General features: G+C 43.3%; 1 protein-coding gene and 1 non-coding gene across 3 annotated transcripts; both read right to left on the bottom strand.

The window, feature by feature from the left end:
- On the bottom strand, positions 1 to 22,841 carry LOC143477022 (uncharacterized). Of its 2 annotated transcripts, none has more exons than XM_076975476.1 (19): positions 22,657 to 22,841; positions 20,611 to 20,958; positions 20,062 to 20,412; positions 19,732 to 19,833; positions 19,545 to 19,637; positions 13,467 to 13,559; positions 11,755 to 11,829; positions 11,424 to 11,525; positions 11,038 to 11,136; positions 6,393 to 6,491; positions 6,172 to 6,273; positions 5,409 to 5,528; positions 2,391 to 2,483; positions 2,031 to 2,114; positions 1,852 to 1,944; positions 1,629 to 1,727; positions 996 to 1,014; positions 736 to 778; positions 1 to 628 (listed from the first exon to the last, which is right to left on the bottom strand). In XM_076975476.1, exons 1-19 carry the CDS (start codon positions 22,709 to 22,711, stop codon positions 518 to 520), a joined length of 2,181 nt encoding a protein of 726 aa, XP_076831591.1. In that variant the 5' UTR covers positions 22,712 to 22,841; the 3' UTR covers positions 1 to 517. The 2 variants fall into 2 exon arrangements, with proteins under 2 accessions (XP_076831591.1, XP_076831592.1); XM_076975477.1 differs by having other exon boundaries at positions 20,611 to 20,955.
- LOC143477148 (U1 spliceosomal RNA) lies at positions 10,253 to 10,416 on the bottom strand. Its single transcript, XR_013121492.1, has one exon. It is a non-coding gene; the product is annotated as a U1 spliceosomal RNA (small nuclear RNA).
- Positions 22,842 to 23,162: the final 321 nt, after the last annotated feature.

The raw sequence follows: 23,162 nt of genomic DNA, 5'->3' as shown, positions 1-23,162 counted from the left end.
CCATGCTGATGTCATCTACCCATGCTGTCTCCTGCCTTTCTGCTCATGACTGCTCAAGCCTCTGCAGACACAGTTACACCATTCTAGGGCTTATTAATGTAGAAACCCAGATAATTTCCAATGCAGATAATGGGGAGTCTTTAGCTTCTGATTGGTTATGATCAGTAATCAAGTGCGAAGGAGCAGACAGACACCCCGCCTCACCTCAGCTCTATCTGTACAGCAGTACTGTTGTCACACAGCATTTTAGCAAGTGAATGATCAATGTCTCAAAACACTGTTATCCAGTCCAGTTAAATAAAAACCAAAACATTGATTCTTTGCCCAGACCAAGTTGAAGCCTGACATGCAAATTAGATCTGAGCATGTTCTCAGAAAATCTCTCCCTCTCTATCTTTCACAATGGCTGTCTCTCTCTCCCTCTATTTATCTCTCTCTCTCTCTGCTTTAGCAGGTGTCCAGCATGGTGTTTCATCACTTCTTCCCTCCTCTTGACTCAAGGACTCAACCTCATTGTTTAAATAATTTTGCAAAAATTATATGTGTGATTTTGAGATGGAGCTGCTAATTCTTGTCTTGTGGTCTTCTCTGGGGGGTCAGGCACAACATCACAAACATCCACCATCTCCTGAAGAATCAGCAGATGAGGAATACATTACATTTAATAAACATTTTAGAGCAAAATAGAAACTGAAACATGAAAGAAGTCCTGCATCATCACACAGGTGATCAGACCTGAGTTTCTCCTGCCCTCTGATCTTCAACGTTTAGTTTTATTCTGTTAAGAACAATAACAGTGTGTAAAATAACGACAATTTCTTAACACAATAACAAGTTTCTAATGACATAACCAAAGTGTTCCAAATTAATCCCAAATTCATGTAATCTAAAACAATTAGATTAGACAATCTGAAATGTCCTTATGCATTTCTAATGCTCCTGCATTCTGCTGGTCACCTGTGCGACAAAAACTGATATAATTAAGTTGAACACACCTGTTTCTAGTCCTCATCCCTGTGTGATAGAAATAAAATTCAGTTAGACAATGGGACAAATGATGCATTCAAATATAGAATAGAAACATCACGTCTGGCTAGATTAAATGTAGACATATATGAATAAAAATTATCACAAGTAATACTGCAATGAGGTAATATGCATAAGGTACATATTTGTTTTACAACTAGGAATTACAAATTAGTTTTACTGCAATGTATAGACCCTTGGCAGAGAGACTGAGAACAATGTTTTTTCATACTGCCTCTGTGTACCAAACACTCACACTGATCATCCTTTTCAAAAACTGATCATGCTTTCAAATATTGAGCATGCTTTTTTTTTCTAATTAGGCTTCTAATTAAGGATATTTTTTGTTTATTTTATATATCTGATGCATGAAAAAAAATATCATGCTCATAAAAATCTTTAAAACATTGAAATGTTATTTTGTTATACATATTGCATTATATTCTATTGTATTATATTTTATGCAGAAACATACAAGCACTAATTACATAGTAAGGAAAAGTCCCCAAAATTTAAATACATATAAGCATATGTATATACTGTGTGTAAACAAGTGCATTTGTTTATATGTATAGTAAATATGATCTCCTGCTAGGACTTACAGACACCACACAATTCCAGACCAAGCCAGCCAGAGACAAAGACCATTTCACACGACAGGACCGTCACACGGAGGTCTTTTGTAGTCCGCACTCCTTTGCCTAAACATTCACAGTAGGAGACACATATGTATATGCACTGTTGTTATTTTGTCCTATTTAGCCTGATTTAGCCATTATTGTTGTGTATATCTGTAGTGCATGGTGATGCCAGTTTGAAGATTACCTGCTTTCAGTTTCAGTTCTGTAGCAAGAGCAACAGAATTTATGAGAGTGAGGCCAACAGCTCCAAACATGTACACCAGCATGTGAGGAAGATCTGAAATTCAGAAAAGCCTTCATCTCTGGCCTTTTGACACAAGCACTTAAAGTGTCTATAAAAATAAACAGATTGAGGTCACTCACAAGGTAAAACATTTGGATGCTTCAAGAAGGCTGTTGATGCCAAAAGGTGGAGCAGTGCAATCAAAGCCGTATACCCACCGCAATCTAGAATCAAAATATAGAATCAAACTCCAGTCACTCAACACATCACTCAACAGTTTAAAACATAGAATATATATATATATATGTATATATATATATATATATATATATATATATATATATATATATATATATATATATATATATATATTCTAACTTGTTTGCATGTTTATATATACATAAATATATTGTGTGTATATATATTTCATATTTTTACACACATCTGGAGTTCCACATATAGGAATACCTTTATGATTTTATACCTTCATGATTTTATACCTTTATGATTTTCCATATACTTGCTCAGGTAATGAAGGCTCAGAGCGCCATATATTATGAGTAGAACAGCAGCAATGATGGTACAGCACAGATCTGAGAGGTGAACAACATTGGCATATTATTTAAAACAGCAGGCTGTCAGGTCTATAGATGACATCTACATTGAATCAGAACAGCAAGTTGTCAGGTCTATAGAAGACATTTACAGTGGATGTTGGTGAAGTTTCAACTTCAGGGTCAGGTGACTCAGCTCTTTGATCTCAGCTGTGATGTTTTTGCTCGTCAAAGTACATTTTCTACATAATATGTCAAACCATATTTGTCCAGATCCTGAACAGAACAACTCTGGGAAAACAAACCACTCTGGGACTCATGGAACTAGGAACCTTCAGGACGTTCACAAACATGGCGATGAGGAGACAGGAAAAGACAGGGACACATGGACACACAGTGAAGTATCACTAAATAGCAGGGCCTGCAACCCCAAACGCAAGGGGGACACAAAGGCTACTGTTGACATGGGAAACGTGGTGCTAAAGAGTCAACAAATTACATCTATATTTTTGGAGCTAATATGCTACGCAGGCTAAAAATGTAAGCTCTATCCAATATGTCCCAATCGTTCCCTCCTTGGCGTCATGGTTCCTATGGCAATGCCATGTTTTGGTTTTACTTCCTGGTATTTGATGTTCATGTGTCCTGTGTTTCTGGTTTCAGATTTGTTAATGTATAATTTTTATTTAGTTATTGTCTCGTTTTCGTTATGAAAAAAAGGTTCGTTGACGAAAACTATGACAAAAATTCTTCGTCATCGAACCTTTTTTTCATGACGAAAACGAGACGATAACTAAATAAAAATTATACGAAGGGATAAAAACGATGATGAAATTAATGGACATTTCATATATAAAATGAAATGAAATGAAAATAAAACGAAAATAAAAATGAAATAAAACGAATAAAAACGAGACGAAAATATTGGCCAGTGACGACATCCAATCAGACCTGATTTAGTTTTGAGAAAGGTAGGGAAGAAGAAGAGATCCAACCGTAACTACTTTAGTGTACACGGAGAGGTGGGACAAACCGGGTAACTGTCCAATCAATACTAACGTCTTCACATCGCACAGAACCCGGTAAGACCATACCAGTCTGTGACAGAGACCGTATATATAAGTGGACTGGACGAAATAAGTGAAAAGTGAAGCCTTCGTGAGTCAGCTGCCCTCTAGTGGCTGGCTGCAGTACAACTTTTAACCCCGCCCATTCCCATGTAAGTGAACGGGCCAGACGAGAAACTTTGATTTTTTATTACACGTAAAATAAGTTTTTTGAGCAATTATATTTAGTCAATTCTATAAGACCCCATTGTGTTAGTATCTCTCCCAGTGTTTTTTTCTACAATAAACAGATTTTATAGAAGTTATTAAGTGTTATTTAAAGGGGTGTGGCGATTGACAGTTAATAGCTGCGTTGGTTGACATCTAATACCAGACGCTCAAACGTGAACGCTCTCGACAGCAAAACTCTCGACAGCAGTATTAAAACCTCTTACCTTTGTTTATTTTGTAAAATGTCAAAAGTTTCTATACTGGTGGGCGTATCCTAACGAATGTCGGGGCGGAGATACGGTCTCTGGCGGAGATACTGTCCTGCCTACTGGTTCTAATGCGCATGCTCTGGCTCCAATTTTCATCTACTGTGCAAGCGCATCCAAGATGGTGGTGTCCGTGCGGCCATCTTGGTGGCTTCAAAAGTTCACAATGGGAGTCAAAGGCGATGTACCGTTCATTATATATACAGTCACTGGTCTGTGAACTGTGGTCACTCATGAAATTCAACTCGAAGTTAACTCGACAATGTCAGCAGGGAGAATGATGAGTGGCGATATATGAACACATTTCTCCTTTTACTTTGAGAAAAAGAAGATGGTGTGTAAACCATGTGGGACGATGATATGGGGAAAAATACAACAAATGAAACTACATCTGCGGGCTATGGCATTGCTGTTTTTACTGCACCCAGTTTTATATAGAATGTACAGTAATATGTATTGTTCATAACAAACTCCATATGTTTTTCAGGTAGAGCGGGCCTACTGGTCATCAATGTTTTGTTATTGTTATGCTCAATAATTATAAGTTCTGGTCAAAAAAGTTGTTTGGAAATATGTTTTTGTATATATTGCACATACAAACAATAATATTCTGTAACTGGTTAAATGGTTCATTTTGTGCAAGTATATATAATGACTATTACACCATTTATATTTTAGTCATCTAAATTCTTTTGATAATTAGTCGACTAAAACTAGATTAAAACTAAAAACAACTCCAATGACTAAATTATGACTAAAACTAAATGACATTTTAGTCAGAAGACAGACTAAAACTAAATCAAAAATTGCTGTCAAAATTAACACTGATGTACATCATGTTCTCTGTGTTCTGTTGTCATTCTCCCTGTGTGTTCACTCACTTCTACGTTCTATTAGTTATGTCAGGTTGTAGTTTCCCCTTTCGAGTTTGTAATTTACTTGTTAGCATCTCATCTGTTTCAGTTCAGTTATTACTCTGTGCATTGTCTGTGTAATCCTTGAAACTGTTTTACTAATTTAAACTGCATTTTAACCTTAAATAACTTAAATATATTAAACTTAAATAAATTTAAACTTAATTTAAAGTAAGTATATAAAAAATAATAATCTTCACCTTTTTCATGAAAGACTTACAAATGGGAGGACAAAAGAGGAAAAAAAAAAGAGTAAAAGAAAGGACGTTGTTATGAACAGGGACAGAGCTGGCATGCATTTTTATTGACAGAGTAATCCAGAGTCAGAGATCCCAAAGCAGAGAGAAGGCTATTAGAGCAAAAAGGGGCAGGCGGAGGCCTGGGGAGGGAAACACTGCAAGAGCTACAGAGCCCAATACCAGACCAGCAAAACCAACAAAACCAACCGAACACAGTTGGAGTCCAGGAATGAGCGTGTGATGGGGCATTTTGTAAAAGCATACTCACATGCTTTTCCTCGACACTGAGAGCAACATCCTTGTATATGAAGTCTGTATCTAGACAGGACCATGATCAAGACTGTCCATGCAATTAAATGTATGGCTGAAGTAAGAGAAGGAATCCACACTAAAATGAGAAATATTAAGATTTTAAACACAGTATAGTCATGCAAACACACATACACGCACAGGATAATTATTTTGGATGTTTAGGTTAATGATAAATTCTGGTTCAAATACCACCATCTATTACAAGCCATTCTGATTTTCAGGTAAACTTTTTACATTGCAAGGTCTGTAAATCCTCATCCCTTACTCACGTCTATTAAAGATTAAATGCATTTGCTCTAAGAATGAAGACTTCCTTCCATATGTGAACATATTTATCACTGTTTTTCCTGAGGAAGTCAAACATGCTGCTTCTGTTCGTGTTTTACCTGTTCAGAGTGGACGCACTGACCTATAAACAATCTGCAGTTAAGACCACAAGAATTCCTTCAGTGCTGATGTATAATCCTGGAAATAAAACAGTGGCCATATGGAACTGCTTCACTTCCCCAGTACTCCAACAACTCTCCATGTTTTGAGGGTTTGATACAAATGACACTAGAATCAGAAGCACTGGCAGAAGCACAGCTTGGTCCAAAACATCTGCTTTCTGAGGAATCCTTGTGTACCTCACTAGTGTTGACTGCCTCTGTCTTGATCTCTATTATAAATACGTACATGAAAAGGGTGTTGGGTTCCTGTGAGGTGTCTTAAGTGCATACCTTTGAAGGTGATTCTCAAGGCAGCGATGAAGAACACACAGGCAGCAGTCCCACCCATGCTGAACACCACCACCATAACAGTTAACAGAGCAATGGGGAGACCTATGACGTCATCATTCAGATTGGCTGCATTAGCGCCAGCTCTTTGGTAAACTGTTTAAATGTTAACAGAGGTCAGATGGAGTAAAGATACAAGGACTTTTTGGCAGTATTGTACTTACACCGGAGGGGTTTTCCTTCAAAGCCGTACTCTTGTAGAACGAGAACCATCATAATTCCCAAGCCAACAGAGGGCAGTACTGTGGGTATCTGAAAGCTGGCTAAAACACCCAAAGAAATGTGGTGACTGTCAGTAGGATGAAGAAGCTGAACATAAACGCTAAGACGGCGCTGGCAATAGGACATTTTTACATTTTGATTTTGTCAGAGCGGGGGATTTAGGAGACAAAATCCCCAGCGGATTTTTTACGGTAGTGGACTCAAAAGCCTTGTCCGTGCAATAAGCAATATGTGACGCTGGGACAGAAGCAGCAGGAGGCAGAGGCTGAGGAGGAGTGGGTTTATTCTCCATAATCAATCAACTGAAATACTCAGGCGACAAGGCAGACTAAACACGAACAGAAATAGCAGCGAAGAGATAACAACGAACAAAAGGAATATAAACGGAGCTTTAACTAGCTGGAACACAGAGCAGGTCTCTCCCACGGTGCAAGGGTGCGGGCTGAATGCGCAGGACTGGATAGCGCGACCTGTGGGAATAAATACACCACCACCTGATTAAGTGACAGGTGTCAGTACTCTGGTGATTGTGAGAGTAGGAGTGACCGAGACTGAGAGGGTGTGCTCCGTGTAGTTGTGGGCGTGCGTGTAACCGAGGGCTTGTGTGTGCGCGCCCTCTGGTGGCGTCCAGGCTGACCTACCATGACAATATTACAAGCGTGAGAAAACAAAACTAATTCGCAGAGAATATTCAGTGCAGATGATGAGGGAGAACTGAAAGTAATCGCGGGAATAATCAACGCGTATAACAGGGGAGAACAGAAAGCAACCGCAGAAATAATCGACACGGAAAACACAGAATAACAGAAATATTCGCGGAATGAAATCAATGCAAAAAACCAAAGAGAAACAAAGTATGTCAGGGGAAGTAACTGGCTGGCTGGCAAATGCCACGAAGAACAAAAATCCCTTCCCAAAACCCAAAACCAAACGGATAGGAAAAATGACAGCAGGAGGAAAACTTGAGAGAGGCCAGGGAGCGGCGCAAGAGGTAAGTACTCGAAGAGACAGTATAAAAAACAAAAAATCTCAAATAAGAATGAGGTAGGGTGGTGAGACACCTTGTCGTGACAACAGAGAGAAGGGCTGGAGGTTGGTAACAAAGAAGGCAGACAACTCAGCGGTGAGACACTGCATCTGTCTTCTTATAAACTCAGGACAACAGGTGCAGGCCACTGGCGTAGGGGAGGGGCACGCAAGGCACGCACTGCGGGGGGGGCCCCGAACACAGGTGGGCCCCGCCTTAGGACGAGTTTGTTGTTTAGTCATCCTCCTGGGTGATGTTAAGCCTGGTTTATACTTGAGGGTCTGCGCGGCGAAAATGACGTAATCGCTGTGGCTCCGCCCGTGCGCTGTCGATTCGCGAGGTCGTGCACCTCTCGAATTTTGTAATTTCGCGCGCACGCCGCGCTTCAGCGCGATGAACAAAGTCATGTTTGCAGGGTTCATGCACCTTAACAAGGTGGAATTAAAGCATTTGTACATCACTTTCAAGGTCCATTTCAATATTTCCCAGCACGTTAAACTTAGTTAAATATTTATACATATACTCGAAATTATTCGCTTTTTATCACATTATTTAATGGTTGTTTATTTTCAAAACGCCCAATCTTAACGTCTTCACGTTCTCTCATGTTTCGTCCTGGAATTACAAAAGGCTCGTATTTGTTAACGTATCATTTCGGACAACACTGCAAAGCCATATTTACACTGCAGTGATGCTCGCGACGCTCGCGAAAGTATAAACGCCTACACCGCTCGCGAAGGGTCGCGCGCTACGGTCGCTCGTGAGATTTTAGCTCACGCACGGGCCTCCTCATTGCCTCCTTGCGGTGGGGCCCCAGAATTTTGCGCTACGCCTCTGGTGCAGGCCATCACTGCTGATTAGCCTGAGGTCTGGCTTGTGGGCTCCTCATGGTGGTGACTGAAGGACCCACCCTGGGGCCAGCCCTGACAGATTTAAATGTTTTTTTAATGAGATATTTTCAAGCTTTACACTTAGCTGGTTTAAATATTTGGTTAAGAAAATATATTTATTTTTTGCATTGATGTAGAGGAGTCAGATTTTTGTGCAATCAGGATATTTTTATTTGTTGAAAAATGTGTTTAATTTTGTTATGTACTGAGGCATTAAATGTTTGGATTCTTCATTGTTTCTATGTTTCCATTGCCCGTAGTGTGTTTCCTGGTTTTTTTTATTCTTTGTTCGTTACTCGTGTTTCTGTTTAGTTATGCCCGTGTACGCTTGTTTTTCGGACTGCCCTCCTGTTATGAACCCGGACTGGTTATCAGACGACGAGGATGGTATGCCCTGTAATAAATCTCGCTCTTCTCAGCATTTGTGTCTGTCCCCTCGCTCTGCAGCCCATGCTGCGTTACAGTTCTACATAAAGTAAAAAAAAAAAAAAACGAGTTAAAAATAGTAAATTCACTCAATTATTTCATGATTGTTTATAAGTTAACATCCAGGTATTTGTCATGATTCTGGGGTGTGAGTTTGTGAGGAAAAACGGCAGACTGGTGGTGTTCGGGTGAACAGGCACAGAGACCGGTTGAGGCCAGAAAACTTTATGAAAGTGCTTGCTGCTGAGTTTGTCCGGCTTGAATCCTCGTTCCTTACTCCAAATGATCGCGGAGGAGACCATGGCCGACCTGCATGGTAGAGTGAGTTTGAACTAGTTTTGAGGACCGAGCCGAGGAGCTAAGCTACGCTAGAGCTAGCACTGCTGCCGACTGTGAGGATTTCGCCTTAGGAAAAGCCGAACGGGAGGAGAAAAGTGTGACACATGGATCCAGCCAACTATCTGCATCGTGGGACGAGAGCCAGGGGAGTTGGGGTTCGGTGTTATGCATCTTTTGAGTTCGTGACGATGAGGAAAGTACTTCAGACCGGTAGTGTTACTGTTTCTATTAAGGGATATGAGCTCCAACATGTGCCACCAAACTTAAATCCAAGCTTGCATACAATGCTAAGAGTGCACTCTTGAAAACTTTAAAACTATACAAAAAGGCCGAAGTTAATTTTTGTTTTACTGGGGGGGGGGGGGGGGGGGGGGGTTCGTGTTATGTTTAGCATTTAATTAATACAAGACTCTAAAAAGTACATTATTGTGTGAATACTATTTTTTGTTGTACACTATATTTGGTTACCGTGGGAAACCTCTTTAGAATCAGTTAAGTTCTTAGACACGGTTTATACGGTTTTTATGGTTTAAGGGCCAAGAGTGATGACAATTAAAATGGCAGCAAAAAGCAGGAGCTCCTAAACTAAAACAAACATTTAAGGTATTTTCACCTAGAGAAATTTAAAATATAATATATCGATGAGATAAAAGGATAGGACAGAGCATCTTCCAAGAACAAAACTGAAAGTTTATTTTTAACTACAGCCGAAACTGAGCGGAACTTCAGCAGGGCACCGGTAAGGCAGAGCAACGGCTCTGCATTTTTTAACGGCAACAGAGTAGCAGCGACCGGACAGTTGTTAGCAAGCGCTAACACAACAAAACAACAAAATAACGGTGCAGACACATTCAACTGACAACAGACAGACAGACGGTTAACCCATCTGTGCAGTTAGAACACACACACACACACTAGTGATTACTAGGGGGCTGTGGTGCACACGTGCCCAGAGCGGTGGGCAGCCCTAGCCCGGCGCTCGGGGAGCAGTTGGGGTTAGGTGCCTTGCTCAAGGGCACCTCAGTCATGGCTTCAGGTCTGGGAATCGAACCCACGACCCTCCGGTCACAAGACCAGTTCCCTACCACCAGGCCATGACTGCCCCAACAAATAAAAGTATCAGGGGAGAGCGCAAACGCAGTCCCCCACTACCAGAAATTATGCAGTCGAGATTTCCGCATTTGGGGAATTCGCAAGGGTCAGCACAGCCTGAGTGCAATGACTGAGCCTCACCTTGGGCGAACCACCTTCCTGATAAGGGTCTCACCCCTGCCAGGTAAGTATCAACACCCAGAACTTTCATTCTAGTTACCTTATACTTAGTCTGATTGTGTGATTTGTTTGTAACTTGTGTATTCATCTGTATAATTTGTTTTTGTGTAATTTGTGTGTTAACGGGCCGCCCAATGGAGGATGGGTTCCCTTTTGAGTCTTGGTCCTCCCAAGGTTTCTTCCTATTCCCCACCATCTAGGGAGTTTTTCCTTGCCACTGTCGCCTTTGGCTTGCTCATTAGGGATTTGGACCCATAGTATTGTTAACCTTGTAAATCCTGTAAAGCGCTTTGTGACAACATGTGTTGTGAAAAGCGCTATACAAATATATTTGATTTTATTTGATTTATATACATTGAAATGTTTTCTTCACCACAGTGAGATTACACACTGAAGGGAACCTATATTAGGTGGTATCATATAGCGAGCTCAGTGGTGAAAGGGTTACACACAATGGAGTTACAAAGATGACAATGTATGTTCACTTTTTCATTCAAATTAAAATATGTGACAGAATGATCTAACACACAAATTTATGTGGGATATAAAACAAATATGCCAGCATATTCCATATTTAATCATTTTAAATAAATTCGATTTTTAAACAATATAATGTATGAATCAGCTACTTACTGTCAAAGCCTTCTTTATTTTGTCTTAGAACAAGACAAAGCAAAGCACAGTTCCCTGCTTCCAAACACATGGCCGCTGGTATCGTGAAACCAAACCCTGCTGTAAAACAGTGGGGGTGGAGTCAGGGGTGGGTGGAGTCAGGAGTAGGTGGAGTAAGGGTGGGGATTGCAGTATATCAGTGTAAAATACGCTTTGAAATTGCATCCACAGACTGTTATATATACACCATCTATGATTGCACCAATCAGAATATCACAGATTCCATATGAATATTAAACGTTATTCGGATATATACAAATACAATACAACAAAACAAAGTTTTTTCTTACGTTTTAATTAAGTTGGTTAAAGAGATTCAAGCTTCTTCAATGCATGTTTGTTCTTACCTAAAATCACCGCACCAATGAAAATCACCACTCCCAGACACACCATCATTGTTGCAATATGTCCAAATTCTGTCCCTGTCTGCCTGATCTCATCAAAAGTCCCTAAAGAACAGATAAATACATATGACCAGATTTATACATGAAAAAAATTGCATTTTTTCCTCTGAAAAATAGACTGAATTCAGCAACCCAGCCTGATGAATAATAACAGACTGAAAATTGCATATCTGGCTACGTCAGTGGGTCATATTAAAACACATTTACATCAAGATGCATATGAAGCATTTCAGTGGACACACAGCTGACTTTACTGAGGAAATGTTGCCCTTACCTGAGCATACAGCTATAGCTATAACGAAGTGATACACTGGAACAGCCAAGGGCTTCACTGCTTTCTGAAATCTGTCTGGGGAGTAAATCCATTTATCCATTCATTTATTTATAGGGAGTTTAATGCCCCAAATTAGGAAGATCTTAACTTTGCACACAAAACAATACATTCACTACCTGATATCTTATTTACTGTTAACTTCATTTTTGTATTGTTTATTTTGAATTAAATGCAGAGATTGTATATTTCCAAATTTACACAAATTTAAAAACAAACAAACAAATTAGAAGTTGATAACGAGTTGGAAGATAGCTAACCCTAACCTCTGTTTGTAGTGAACTATCATGTCTGTACTTGAGTTACTGGACGTTTCTAATAAAGATGGTGCTGAGTATTTCTTAAAAGCATCACAGCAGAAAGAACGAACAGCTCATGATCTGTCATATCCAGTGTTACGAATAACACCAATAAAAATAACGGCGTTAGGTAACGGCGTCATTTTGTCAGTAACGGGATAATATAATTAATTACTTTTCCTGTCGTTACAACACCGTTGACGTTACTGGTCATTAAAAACGGTGCGTTACTATATATTGATATACTAACCGTAATCCGAGCGGACCCCTGCCCAGGTTAGTGAGAAGTAACAGATCTTGATAGGTCACAGTTCTCGGTGTAACACCTGTTTAACTTAACAAGTCAGTAAGCGATTGGCTAAGGCAGCGTTATGGTAGCCAATCAGAGCCAGTGTTTTTACATGCCAGTGTTTTTACAAGTGACACACGACACAAACGGAGAAGAGGCAGAAATGGCGAGTCAGGAGCAAGCTGAAGAAAAATTTGCATTTTCAAGGTGGCGATATAAACATTATTTAAGAAAATACTTGAAGTTCCTGAATTTCTACCAGACTGGGTATTTGATTTATTTAATTAAGAATAGAGGTTTTATTGTTTATAAGTTTACTTCTGTTGTGAATAAACCAGTTGTCTCAGGTTGAGAGAATTTACTTTAATTTGATAGATGTAAATGCACTTTATATAGTGTAACTGTTTACTTTTGCTTTTTTTTTTTTTACAAAGATTTGGAATTTTAAAGGATAATGTGCAATAAATATCAAAAGTTAAACACCTTTCTGATCTACTCATTTCAACTGACTGTGAAAACTGCTTTTTCAAAAAATCCTTATTCATTGGCATATAACTTTTTTTTAATGTAATGCAAATAGTTACTTTCCCTGGTAACGAGTTTGTGACGCGGGAGGCGGCTGACGGACGAGACACGAGTCCGCTGGAATTTCTCACGGTCACTTTTATTACAACAAGTATAGCGCTGTATAGCGCACAGAAAACGTGAAACACTCACACAGCAACGTGTAGACTTAGACAACGACGAGCACAGGACACTGCGCGAACGCACATTAAATAGACAAACCACATTAGCCCCACGTGATTACGAGACGATTCACAGGTGAGACTTATTGATCACACGACATAACCCCCACCACGGATATCCACTGACGCAGACAAAGCACGTGGACAACGTATACACACGCCCAAAAGGGAGGGGCCGGGGTCCTCAACGTGACAGAGTTACTTTTATTATAGAGTAATTCAGTTACTAAGTTACTTTTTGAACAAGTAGCGAGTAACTATAACTAATTCCTTTATATAAAGTAACATTCCCAACACTGGTCATATCACAGGTGAACTTACCTGGAAACCGACTAAGATATGGATGGGTCTTTATCAACAGAAGAGGGCGTATGAGGCTGATAGTTGAACAGGTGATAACCTCAATTAGAAACCCTAAAAGAAAAAGTTTAATTACCACAAAATGTAATAACAAACATATACAGTCTGCATGAGACTGGCCATATGCAGACCGGCTCAAACTCCCTGACATTCCCTAACTGAGAAGTTGGATTTCCTGACCTATATTGAACAGAGAACAGAGGAAACACCTGAACACGTAACAGTTTGCAGAACGGCAGCTGACGTGTAAAGTACTAGAAACTAAACGCCCTGATATTGTCAGGGTTGGACCCAGGCACGTGCCTCCTGCCGCCACTAGGCGGAGCCCGCGAGCTGGTACCAGGGGTAATCGAGCCCGATAGATTACACCTGTTGGGCTGCCTATTTAAAGCAGGCGACTTCAGCAACGCATTGCTGAAGTTGTCTGTAGTCACGCACTCTCACAGCCTAAGCCAAGTTCTCTCTTCTTCTCACTACGATCTCGTTGCTCTCTTTCTCTCGTTTTCCCCCTGAGTGTTCTCAGGTTGGTTTTGTTTCTTTTTTGTCTTCTCCCTCTGTTCTTCGTCGGTTGTCCTCCAGTGTTCTGGTTGACAGTCTTACAGGTAACCTGGTAAGAAGCCGCTGGTCTTGTACCAAAGCTTCGTCTTTTGTTTTGTATATTTTTTCTCCTCTCCTTCTGACACGTTGAGGTTTCTCCGTGTGTTTTTTCGTTTTCCTGTTTTTCCCTTATTAGACGCGTTGTATTTCTTTCCGCGTGTTTTTTGTTTGTTTACTTACCTGTACACGTCGAGTTCCTCCGTGTTATCCTTCTGTTGTTACCCTTGAGTTTTATTTTCGTTTTTTCCCGCATCTGCGGAGGTTTCAGTTGGCTGTCTTTTTGCCGTTTTATTTTTTGGTTAGCGTTTGGGTTCTCACCACGTTTAAACCAACGCGTCACCGCCGTGATCGGCGGCAACGCGTTACAGAACAACTTCAGCCTATTATGGACCCAGCTAACCCTGACGCCGACGACATGCGAAACGCCCTTGCCATACAAGGGCAGACTATTGGCAGGCATGAGCAGGCGTTGCAGGAAATTCACACTCAGCTCCAGGCTATCGCTCTCGCTGTCCAAAAGCCTGATCCGCCTGCTGCGGCTCCCAGCCCTCTGGTTTCCCCCGGGGCTGTTGGGCTGCCTGCTGACTCTCGTGCTGAGCCCGCATTGCCCGCTCCGGCGCGTTATAACGGGGATCCCAACGAGTGTAGGGGGTTTATGTTACAGTGTTCTCTTATCTTTGAACAACAACCGTCCCGTTTTCCCACCGAACGTGCTAAAGTGGCTTATGTTATGGCGTTACTCTCGGGGAAAGCGTTACGGTGGGCTACACCGGTATGGGAGAACCAGCCGGAGCTCTGTTCCTCATACGAACGGTTTTCTCGGGCTATGCGGCAGGCGTTTTTTCATCCTGCTTCAGGGGGTATGGTCGCTTCTAGGCTGTTACGTTTGCGACAGGGCAGATCTACCGTGGCGGAATACTCTCTGGACTTCCGCACACTGGCGGCAGAAAGTGATTGGGGTTCGGAGGCGCTGGGGGCCGTTTACATAGAAGGCTTGAGCGAAGAGATCAAGGACGAACTGTCCCTCAGGGAGCCTCCTAGCGGTCTGGACGACGCTATAGACCTCACCATTAGAATAGATAATCGGTTGAGGGACCGTAAACAACACCGCCGTTTGTTCACTTCGCCCAGTGTTAAGGCAGTATCCCCTGTGCGTAAGACCACACACGAGGAGGGCGCGTCATCGGAACAGCCCATGCAATTAGGGCACACTCGTCTCTCCCGTCAGGAAAGACAAAGCCGCATACGAGAGGGCAAGTGTCTTTATTGCGGCAGGGCTAACCACCGTATCGCCGAGTGTCCTGAGTTACAGGGAAAAGGGCAGACCCGTCGGTGAACGGGGTTGCACCGACGGGTCATGGCACTTATTTCCCCGCATGTGGACTGATGCCTCATGTAGTGGTGTCATGGAGAGGTTCTGAGGAACATCGGGTCCTGGCTCTCGTTGACTCAGGGGCCTCTGGTAATTTCATAGACACCGCTCTCGTAGCCTCACTCTCCATACCTCTGGTTCCTCTAGAAAAGCCCATCTCTGTGTCCGCTGTGGACGGTAGGCTGCTCACTTCCGGGGACATAACCCACCAAACCGTTCCTCTGAACATTTCTATAGGGAACCACCACGAAACACTCACCCCCTATGTCATCGCTGCACCCAAACTACAGCTGATCCTAGGGTTTCCCTGGCTCCAACGCCACAACCCCGACGTAGATTGGCTTAATCTGTCCATTAACCGTTGGAGTAAGGTCTGTGAACAGTCGTGCTTGGCGCCCCACCGCAGCAAAACCGGGGAGAGCCAAGAAAAGATAGCGTTCATAGAAAAGGTTCCTACTGTCTACCACGACCTCAAAGACGTTTTTAGCAAACGCAAAGCAGGCTTCCTACCCCCGCATAGAGCCTGCGATATCGCTATTAACCTCCTGCCCGGTACTACTCCCCCTAGGGGGCGTTTGTTTTCCCTAGCTTTGCCTGAACGCAAGGCTATGGAGACCTACATACAGGAGGCGCTCGCGGCTGGTACTATTCGTCCCTCTACCTCTCCCGCCGGGGCTGGATTTTTCTTTGTGGGGAAAAAAGATGGGGGTCTCCGCCCTTGCATCGATTACAGGGGGCTTAACAAGATCACTATCAAAGACCGCCACCCCTTGCCTCTCATGTCCTCTGCCTTCGAGGCCCTTCAACGGGCGACGGTCTTCACTAAGCTAGATCTGAGAAGTGCGTACAACCTGTTGCGTGTCAGGGAGGGCGACGAGTGGAAAACCGCCTTCAACACGCCCTCCGGGCATTACGAGTACTTAGTCATGCCGTTTGGTCTCATGAACGCACCCGCCGCTTTTCAGCGGTTTGTTAACGGCGTCCTTAGGGAGGCTTTGGATAACTACGCCTACGTCTACCTGGACGACATTTTAATATATAGCCGTACCGTCCAAGAGCATCAGCAACACGTACGCCGCGTGCTCCAATTGCTACTCGAGAATCACCTCTATGTTAAATTAGAGAAGTCCCTGTTCCACGTCGCCGAAGTAGCCTTCTTGGGGTTCATCATTGCCAACGGTAAACTGGCAATGGAACCCGCCAAGATTAAAGCTGTGTCTCAATGGCCCGTGCCCACGTCCGTGCGTTTGGTCCAACGCTTCCTGGGGTTTGCCAATTTCTACAGGCGCTTTATTAGAAATTTTGGCTCCCTCGCGGCTCCGCTCTCTGCTCTCACTAGCAAAAAACTGGGGAGGTTCACATGGACTCCAGAAGCCCAGAAAGCATTCGAGACCCTTAAGGGCCTTTTTACTAGTGCTCCTGTACTGCGGGTTCCTGACCCTGAGCTTCCCTTCGTTGTTGAGACTGACGCTTCTGATCTGGGTGTTGGGGCTGTTCTCTCGCAGCGGGTCGGGGTTCCTCCTAAGCTGCATCCCTGTGCTTACTTTTCACACCGGTTCACCCCCACGGAAAGAAGGTACGACGTAGGGGACAAAGAACTCCTGGCCGTTAAGATGGCCTTAGAGGAGTGGCGACACTGGCTGGAGGGGGCTCGCCATCCTTTCCTGGTCTGGTCAGACCACAAAAACCTGACCTATCTCCAGCAGGCCAAGCGCCTCAATGCCAGACAGGCCAGATGGGCCCTGTTTTTCAGTCGTTTCGACTTCACTCTGTCGTATCGTCCTGGCTCAAAAAACACCAAGCCTGACGCTTTGTCCCGACAGTGGGAGCCACCTCTCGTCGACAGTCCCCCTGAGACCGTGCTTCCCCCGGGAGTCGTTGTCGCACCTATCCGGTGGGGTATTGAGAAAGCAGTACAGGATGAACTCGCTAACGAACCCGGCCCTAGCGGTGTTCCTCCTGGCTGTCTCTACGTGCCCTCGACCGTCCGGCGTAAGGTCCTCTTATGGGGACACACCGAACGGTATGCGGCGCACCCCGGTGCTAGGCGGACCGCCGAGCTCATAAAAAGGAGGTTTTGGTGGCCTGCGATGGATCAGGAGATCCGTGACTTCGTGGCTTCCTGCGAGGTGTGCACCAGGAGTAAGGCCCCTCGTAACAAGCCCAGGGGGCTGTTGCGCCCTTTGCCTATTCCCTCCAGACCATGGTCCCATATCTCCCTAGACTTCATCACCAGTCTTCCATCCTCCAAAGGGCTGACCACCATTCTCGTGATTGTAGACAGGTTCTCTAAGTACAGCAAATTCATCGGCCTGCCTAAGCTACCCTCCGCCCGAGAAACTGCGTCTCTATTACTGGTTCATGTAGTCCGTAACTACGGATTTCCTCAGGACGTGGTGTCCGACAGAGGACCTCAGTTCGCCAGCAGCTTCTGGAAGGCCTTTTTGACCCTCCTCGGTGCCTCCGCCAGCCTCTCATCGGGTTTCCACCCCCAGTCTAACGGTCAGACCGAGCGAGTCAACCAGGACCTGGAGCAGACGCTCAGGTGCCTGGCGTCCTCTAACCCCGCGTCCTGGGCCGATCACCTGTTGTGGGCCGAGTACGCCCACAACACGCTATGGCATTCCGCTCTGGGTATGTCGCCCTTTGAATGCTTGTTTGGGTATGCGCCTCCCCTGTTCGCTGATCACGAGCAGGCCGTAGCTGTGCCTTCTGCTGTGGCTCAGTTTCGGCGCTGTCGCAAGGCTTGGTCGCGTGCTCGCTCGGTCCTGTTGAAGGCCTCCTCCGCCTATTGCCGCAGCGCCGACAAGCATCGTCTCCCTGCGCTGTCCTTCCGTCCTGGTCAGCGGGTGTGGTTGGCGGCGGGTAACTTACCGGTGCGGGGCGGCACCAAGAAGCTGGCTCCTCGCTTCCTGGGCCCGTTCAAAGTCGACCGTCGCATCAACCCGGTCACCTACCGTTTGGTTCTCCCTCCGTCCATGCGTGTCCACCCGGTGTTTCACGTGTCCCATCTCCGGCCTTACTTATGTGGTTCTTCTCCCGCCCCGGCTCCTCCTGCGCCGCGTATGGTTGGTGGTGGTCCTGTTTACACGGTGCGGCGTCTTTTGGACGTCCGTCGGGTCCGGGGGCGGGATCAATTCCTGGTGGACTGGGAGGGTTACGGTCCTGAGGAGCGGTCTTGGGTTCCCAGGGCACGCATCCTGGATCCTTCCCTGATTGCGGCCTTCTACCGCGACAGGGCTGTTGCCCTGGGCCCGCGGGGTCTCGGGCCTAGAGGGGGGGGTTCTGTCAGGGTTGGACCCAGGCACGTGCCTCCTGCCGCCACTAGGCGGAGCCCGCGAGCTGGTACCAGGGGTAATCGAGCCCGATAGATTACACCTGTTGGGCTGCCTATTTAAAGCAGGCGACTTCAGCAACGCATTGCTGAAGTTGTCTGTAGTCACGCACTCTCACAGCCTAAGCCAAGTTCTCTCTTCTTCTCACTACGATCTCGTTGCTCTCTTTCTCTCGTTTTCCCCCTGAGTGTTCTCAGGTTGGTTTTGTTTCTTTTTTGTCTTCTCCCTCTGTTCTTCGTCGGTTGTCCTCCAGTGTTCTGGTTGACAGTCTTACAGGTAACCTGGTAAGAAGCCGCTGGTCTTGTACCAAAGCTTCGTCTTTTGTTTTGTATATTTTTTCTCCTCTCCTTCTGACACGTTGAGGTTTCTCCGTGTGTTTTTTCGTTTTCCTGTTTTTCCCTTATTAGACGCGTTGTATTTCTTTCCGCGTGTTTTTTGTTTGTTTACTTACCTGTACACGTCGAGTTCCTCCGTATTATCCTTCTGTTGTTACCCTTGAGTTTTATTTTCGTTTTTTCCCGCATCTGCGGAGGTTTCAGTTGGCTGTCTTTTTGCCGTTTTATTTTTTGGTTAGCGTTTGGGTTCTCACCACGTTTAAACCAACGCGTCACCGCCGTGATCGGCGGCAACGCGTTACAGATATATCTGGAACAGATTATAACATTCAGTAACAGTCCAGAAATCCCATGAGCAGTGGGAACCCTGGAGACCTGAAGAAAATCATCATGAATTTACCTTCTGTTGACCACAATATGAAGGCAGCACACATACAAACGTTTGGACAGAGGATCAGTGACGCGTGAATTCTCATGACAATTTCACTAGAAGCTAGAAAAGAAGAATCAATTAGCATTTTACTTATACAGGTGTAAACACAATATGAATGTAATATTTATGATATAGTTAAGATATAATGGAATACCTTTCTTTCTTTGCTGGATTAAAATAGAAACACACAATGCCACTGCAAGCAGTAGTGTGGCAATGCACAGGACCAGCACCAGGATATTGAAAACGGAGAAACCTGCACGAATAATGCACAAGAGTCTATAGGGTTAGGGTTAAATGCACAAGAATCAGCATTAAAAGTGTTTGACGTTCTTAGTTTTTCCATGTATTCCACAAAAACACATAATATTTATTCGCACTTTCTTAAAATGACCTCACAGAAAACATGCATTTGAATCAAGCAACCAAACAAATACAGAATTACATAAACCTATTAGAATTAAGAGTAATAATTCTTTGTTACCGACTCTCTGCAGAAGCACAATGGTGTGTCCTGACTGCTCCCTGGTGTGGACTTCACACATGAATCCTCCTTTATCCTCCATCTTAACATTCTTCAGCTTTAGTGAGAAGTTTCCTTTGGGAATTTCAGTCAGGAAGAACTCAGCCCTTCCCTGGTAACTCTTATGTGAAGACTCTGGGAAGGTCTCGTTGTCTTGAAAGAGCAGGACCAGGACATCTCTGTCCATGTGTCTCCAGGCAACTTGTTCTATCCTGTTGGCCGGTAGATGAGAGTCTATGGAGCAGTTCAGAATGACCTCCTCACCCACAGAGGCAACAACAGCACGATCTGCTCCTGTCACCACTAGACGCTCTGCAGGAGGTAATCGGGTAGACCGGTAAAAGTTTGATATCAAAATATAAAATAAATAGAAATTCAGTGATGTAGTGGCATCATGAAAAGAAGAAATTTAATTAAAAAAATTAAGTTATTATTATTATTATTATTATTATTACTAAGACATTTAATGTTCATTCAGAGAAATCACCAAGTTTATGCAAATTTACTTACCAATGTTTTTAATTTCCACTTCTGTTTCCATGGACTCTTTGTACCTACTAACTGTACACTTGTAAACTCCTGAATCACTTTTTTCTAAATTTTTGAGTAAGATGGAGAAATTCCCTTTGGACACCTCATCAGGAAAAAAGTGGGCCCTCCCCCTGAAAGACGGGCTCTGCAGGTCTGGCCTGCTTTCTCCATGCTGGAAGATGTTCACCACAGACTCCGAGTCCTTCTTTCTCCACTCCACCCGCAGCCCCTCCAGAGGCAGGGGGCCCTGGGTGTAACACGGCAGCATCACCGTGTCTCCTAACTGGACCACCAGAGGAGCAGAGGGGCCTTGCACATGTACACCTGCTTAAAAGAGTCATTTTGTCTTTGCGTATGTTTACTTTTTTAACCTCAAACAGTTACTTCAAAATAAGTTCAAAATATACATTTTATGATTTTTGCGTGTTATTTTGCAAAGCAAAACACAAACAACAAAATGCAATGAACAAAAGATTAGTACTTTTGCTACTACCACTACTACTAATACTACTGTTACTACATTTACTAATGCTATTATTACTGTTGCTTCTACTAGTAATGCTATTGATATTAATACTCTTATTAATACTACTTATTAATAGTGCTCTTACTTCCACTCCTATCAATACTATTAATACTAATGCTACTACTGTTAGTACTGCTGTCAGTACTATTGCTATACTACCATTATGGTATAATATACCATAATATCATTGCTTCTACTCCTACTTCTAGGCCTGTTTCATTATGTTAACACTATTATTATGTACTCAGTGTTCCTCAGTTGCAGCAACTGTTACTGTCTCATGGTGTGAGGGAAACACTGATTTATAGATGTGCATGTTAACTTTGTCACGTTGAGGACCCCGGCCCCTCCCTTTTGGGCGTGTGTTACGTTGTCCACGTGCATTGTCTGCGTCTGTGGAACTACGGGGTGATGGATATGTCTTGTGATAATTCGTCTCACCTGTGACTCGTCTTGTAATCACGTGGGGCTAATGTGGTTTGTCTATTTAATGTGCGTTCGCGCAGTGTCCTGTGCTCGTCGTTGTCTAATGTTTACACGTTCCGTGTCGATTTCAATGTTCTACGTGCGCTATTGCGCAATACTTGTTAAAATAAAGGTGACGTCTGTTGCTATCGAGGACTCGTGTCTCGTCCTTCGCCGTGACAGCCCAAACGTCACACTTTCCATAAGTGGAAAATCATGATACTTTTATCATGACATGATTTATGACTATGTCACAAAATACACCCTCCCACTTATGTTAAGGAATAATTGATCTATTGATTAATTGGTTGTATTGATTGGTTGGTTGTATTGAGTGGTTGGTTTCTTATATGCTCATAGTGCTCCACTCCCTCAAAGGTAACAGTGCTGGAAGAGACAATCAACATAACAATGCGGCCCACATTGAGCACAAAGACTGACCCATCTTCACCCTGGCACTACCACACGCATTATTATTATTATTATTATTACTAATTAATACTATTAATAATATTATTACTGCTAAAACTCATATTAATTACTATAGTTAATACTAGTATTACATCTTCTTCTACTAGTGCTATTACTAACTGCTAGTATCATAAATACTATTACTACTATGATTACTGCTAGTATTACGAATAATATTACTACCATGGTTACTGCTAGTATTATTACTATGGTTACTGCTAGTATTGTCACTACAATTAATAACTACTACTATTACTAATGACAGTAAAGCTGCCTGGTCAAGCAATAAAGTGTTACTGCTATAAGTGTTAACCTTGTTAAAGCTAGCAGTGTTAACCTTGTCAAAGCTTGCAGTGTTAACCTTGTTAAAGCTACCAATGCCGCTTGTTTGTTTAAGGATTAACAATTACAAGTTGCTATGATGGGTGGTGAGGGAGGGAATTGTGTTAAAATAGTGCATAAATAAATGCGTAATACAAATAAATGTGTAATATCATTATAAATAAAGCAGTCAAACAGGTCCAGGTGAGTCCGTGTGTAGCATGACTCCAGTAGCACCTTACCTTCATGTCCAACTGTGAGGAGGAGCACGAAGAACAAAAAAACACAAAAGCACATGTCCCATATGTGAAGCAGCCCAACACAGCTTCAACACAGCTTCAGGCAAAGGTGTAACGTGTGTTAAAACACTTCACGCTGCTCTCATAGCTAGCTTACTTTATCTGAAAGCAGAAAGGAGAATAAACCAGGTGAGTGGTCTGGACAAAGAAAGCAGTATGTGTACTTTGACCTCCACAGATTGCGAAACTGCAGTTTCATTGTTCAAAACTGAACAAATATGGGTCTTTAAATGAAAGCAAAGGAACTTAGACACAGTGTCACTTGGTGGATTTGTAAAAATTATACATGCCCCATATATGCCCCATGTTATCCCGTCTGTCTCCCCCATGTTATCCTGTCTGTCTCCCCCATGTTATCCTGTCTGTCTCCCCCATGCTATCCTCTCGATCTTCCCCATGTTATCCTGTCTGTCTTCCCCATGTTATCCTGTCTGTCCTCCCCATGTTAT

This window comes from Brachyhypopomus gauderio, chromosome 15, assembly GCF_052324685.1.
Source record: "Brachyhypopomus gauderio isolate BG-103 chromosome 15, BGAUD_0.2, whole genome shotgun sequence".
NCBI classification, from domain to species: Eukaryota; Metazoa; Chordata; class Actinopteri; order Gymnotiformes; family Hypopomidae; genus Brachyhypopomus; species Brachyhypopomus gauderio.
The sequence above is the reverse complement of the archived record's forward strand: the minus strand, read 5'-3'. Positions and strand labels throughout refer to the sequence as shown.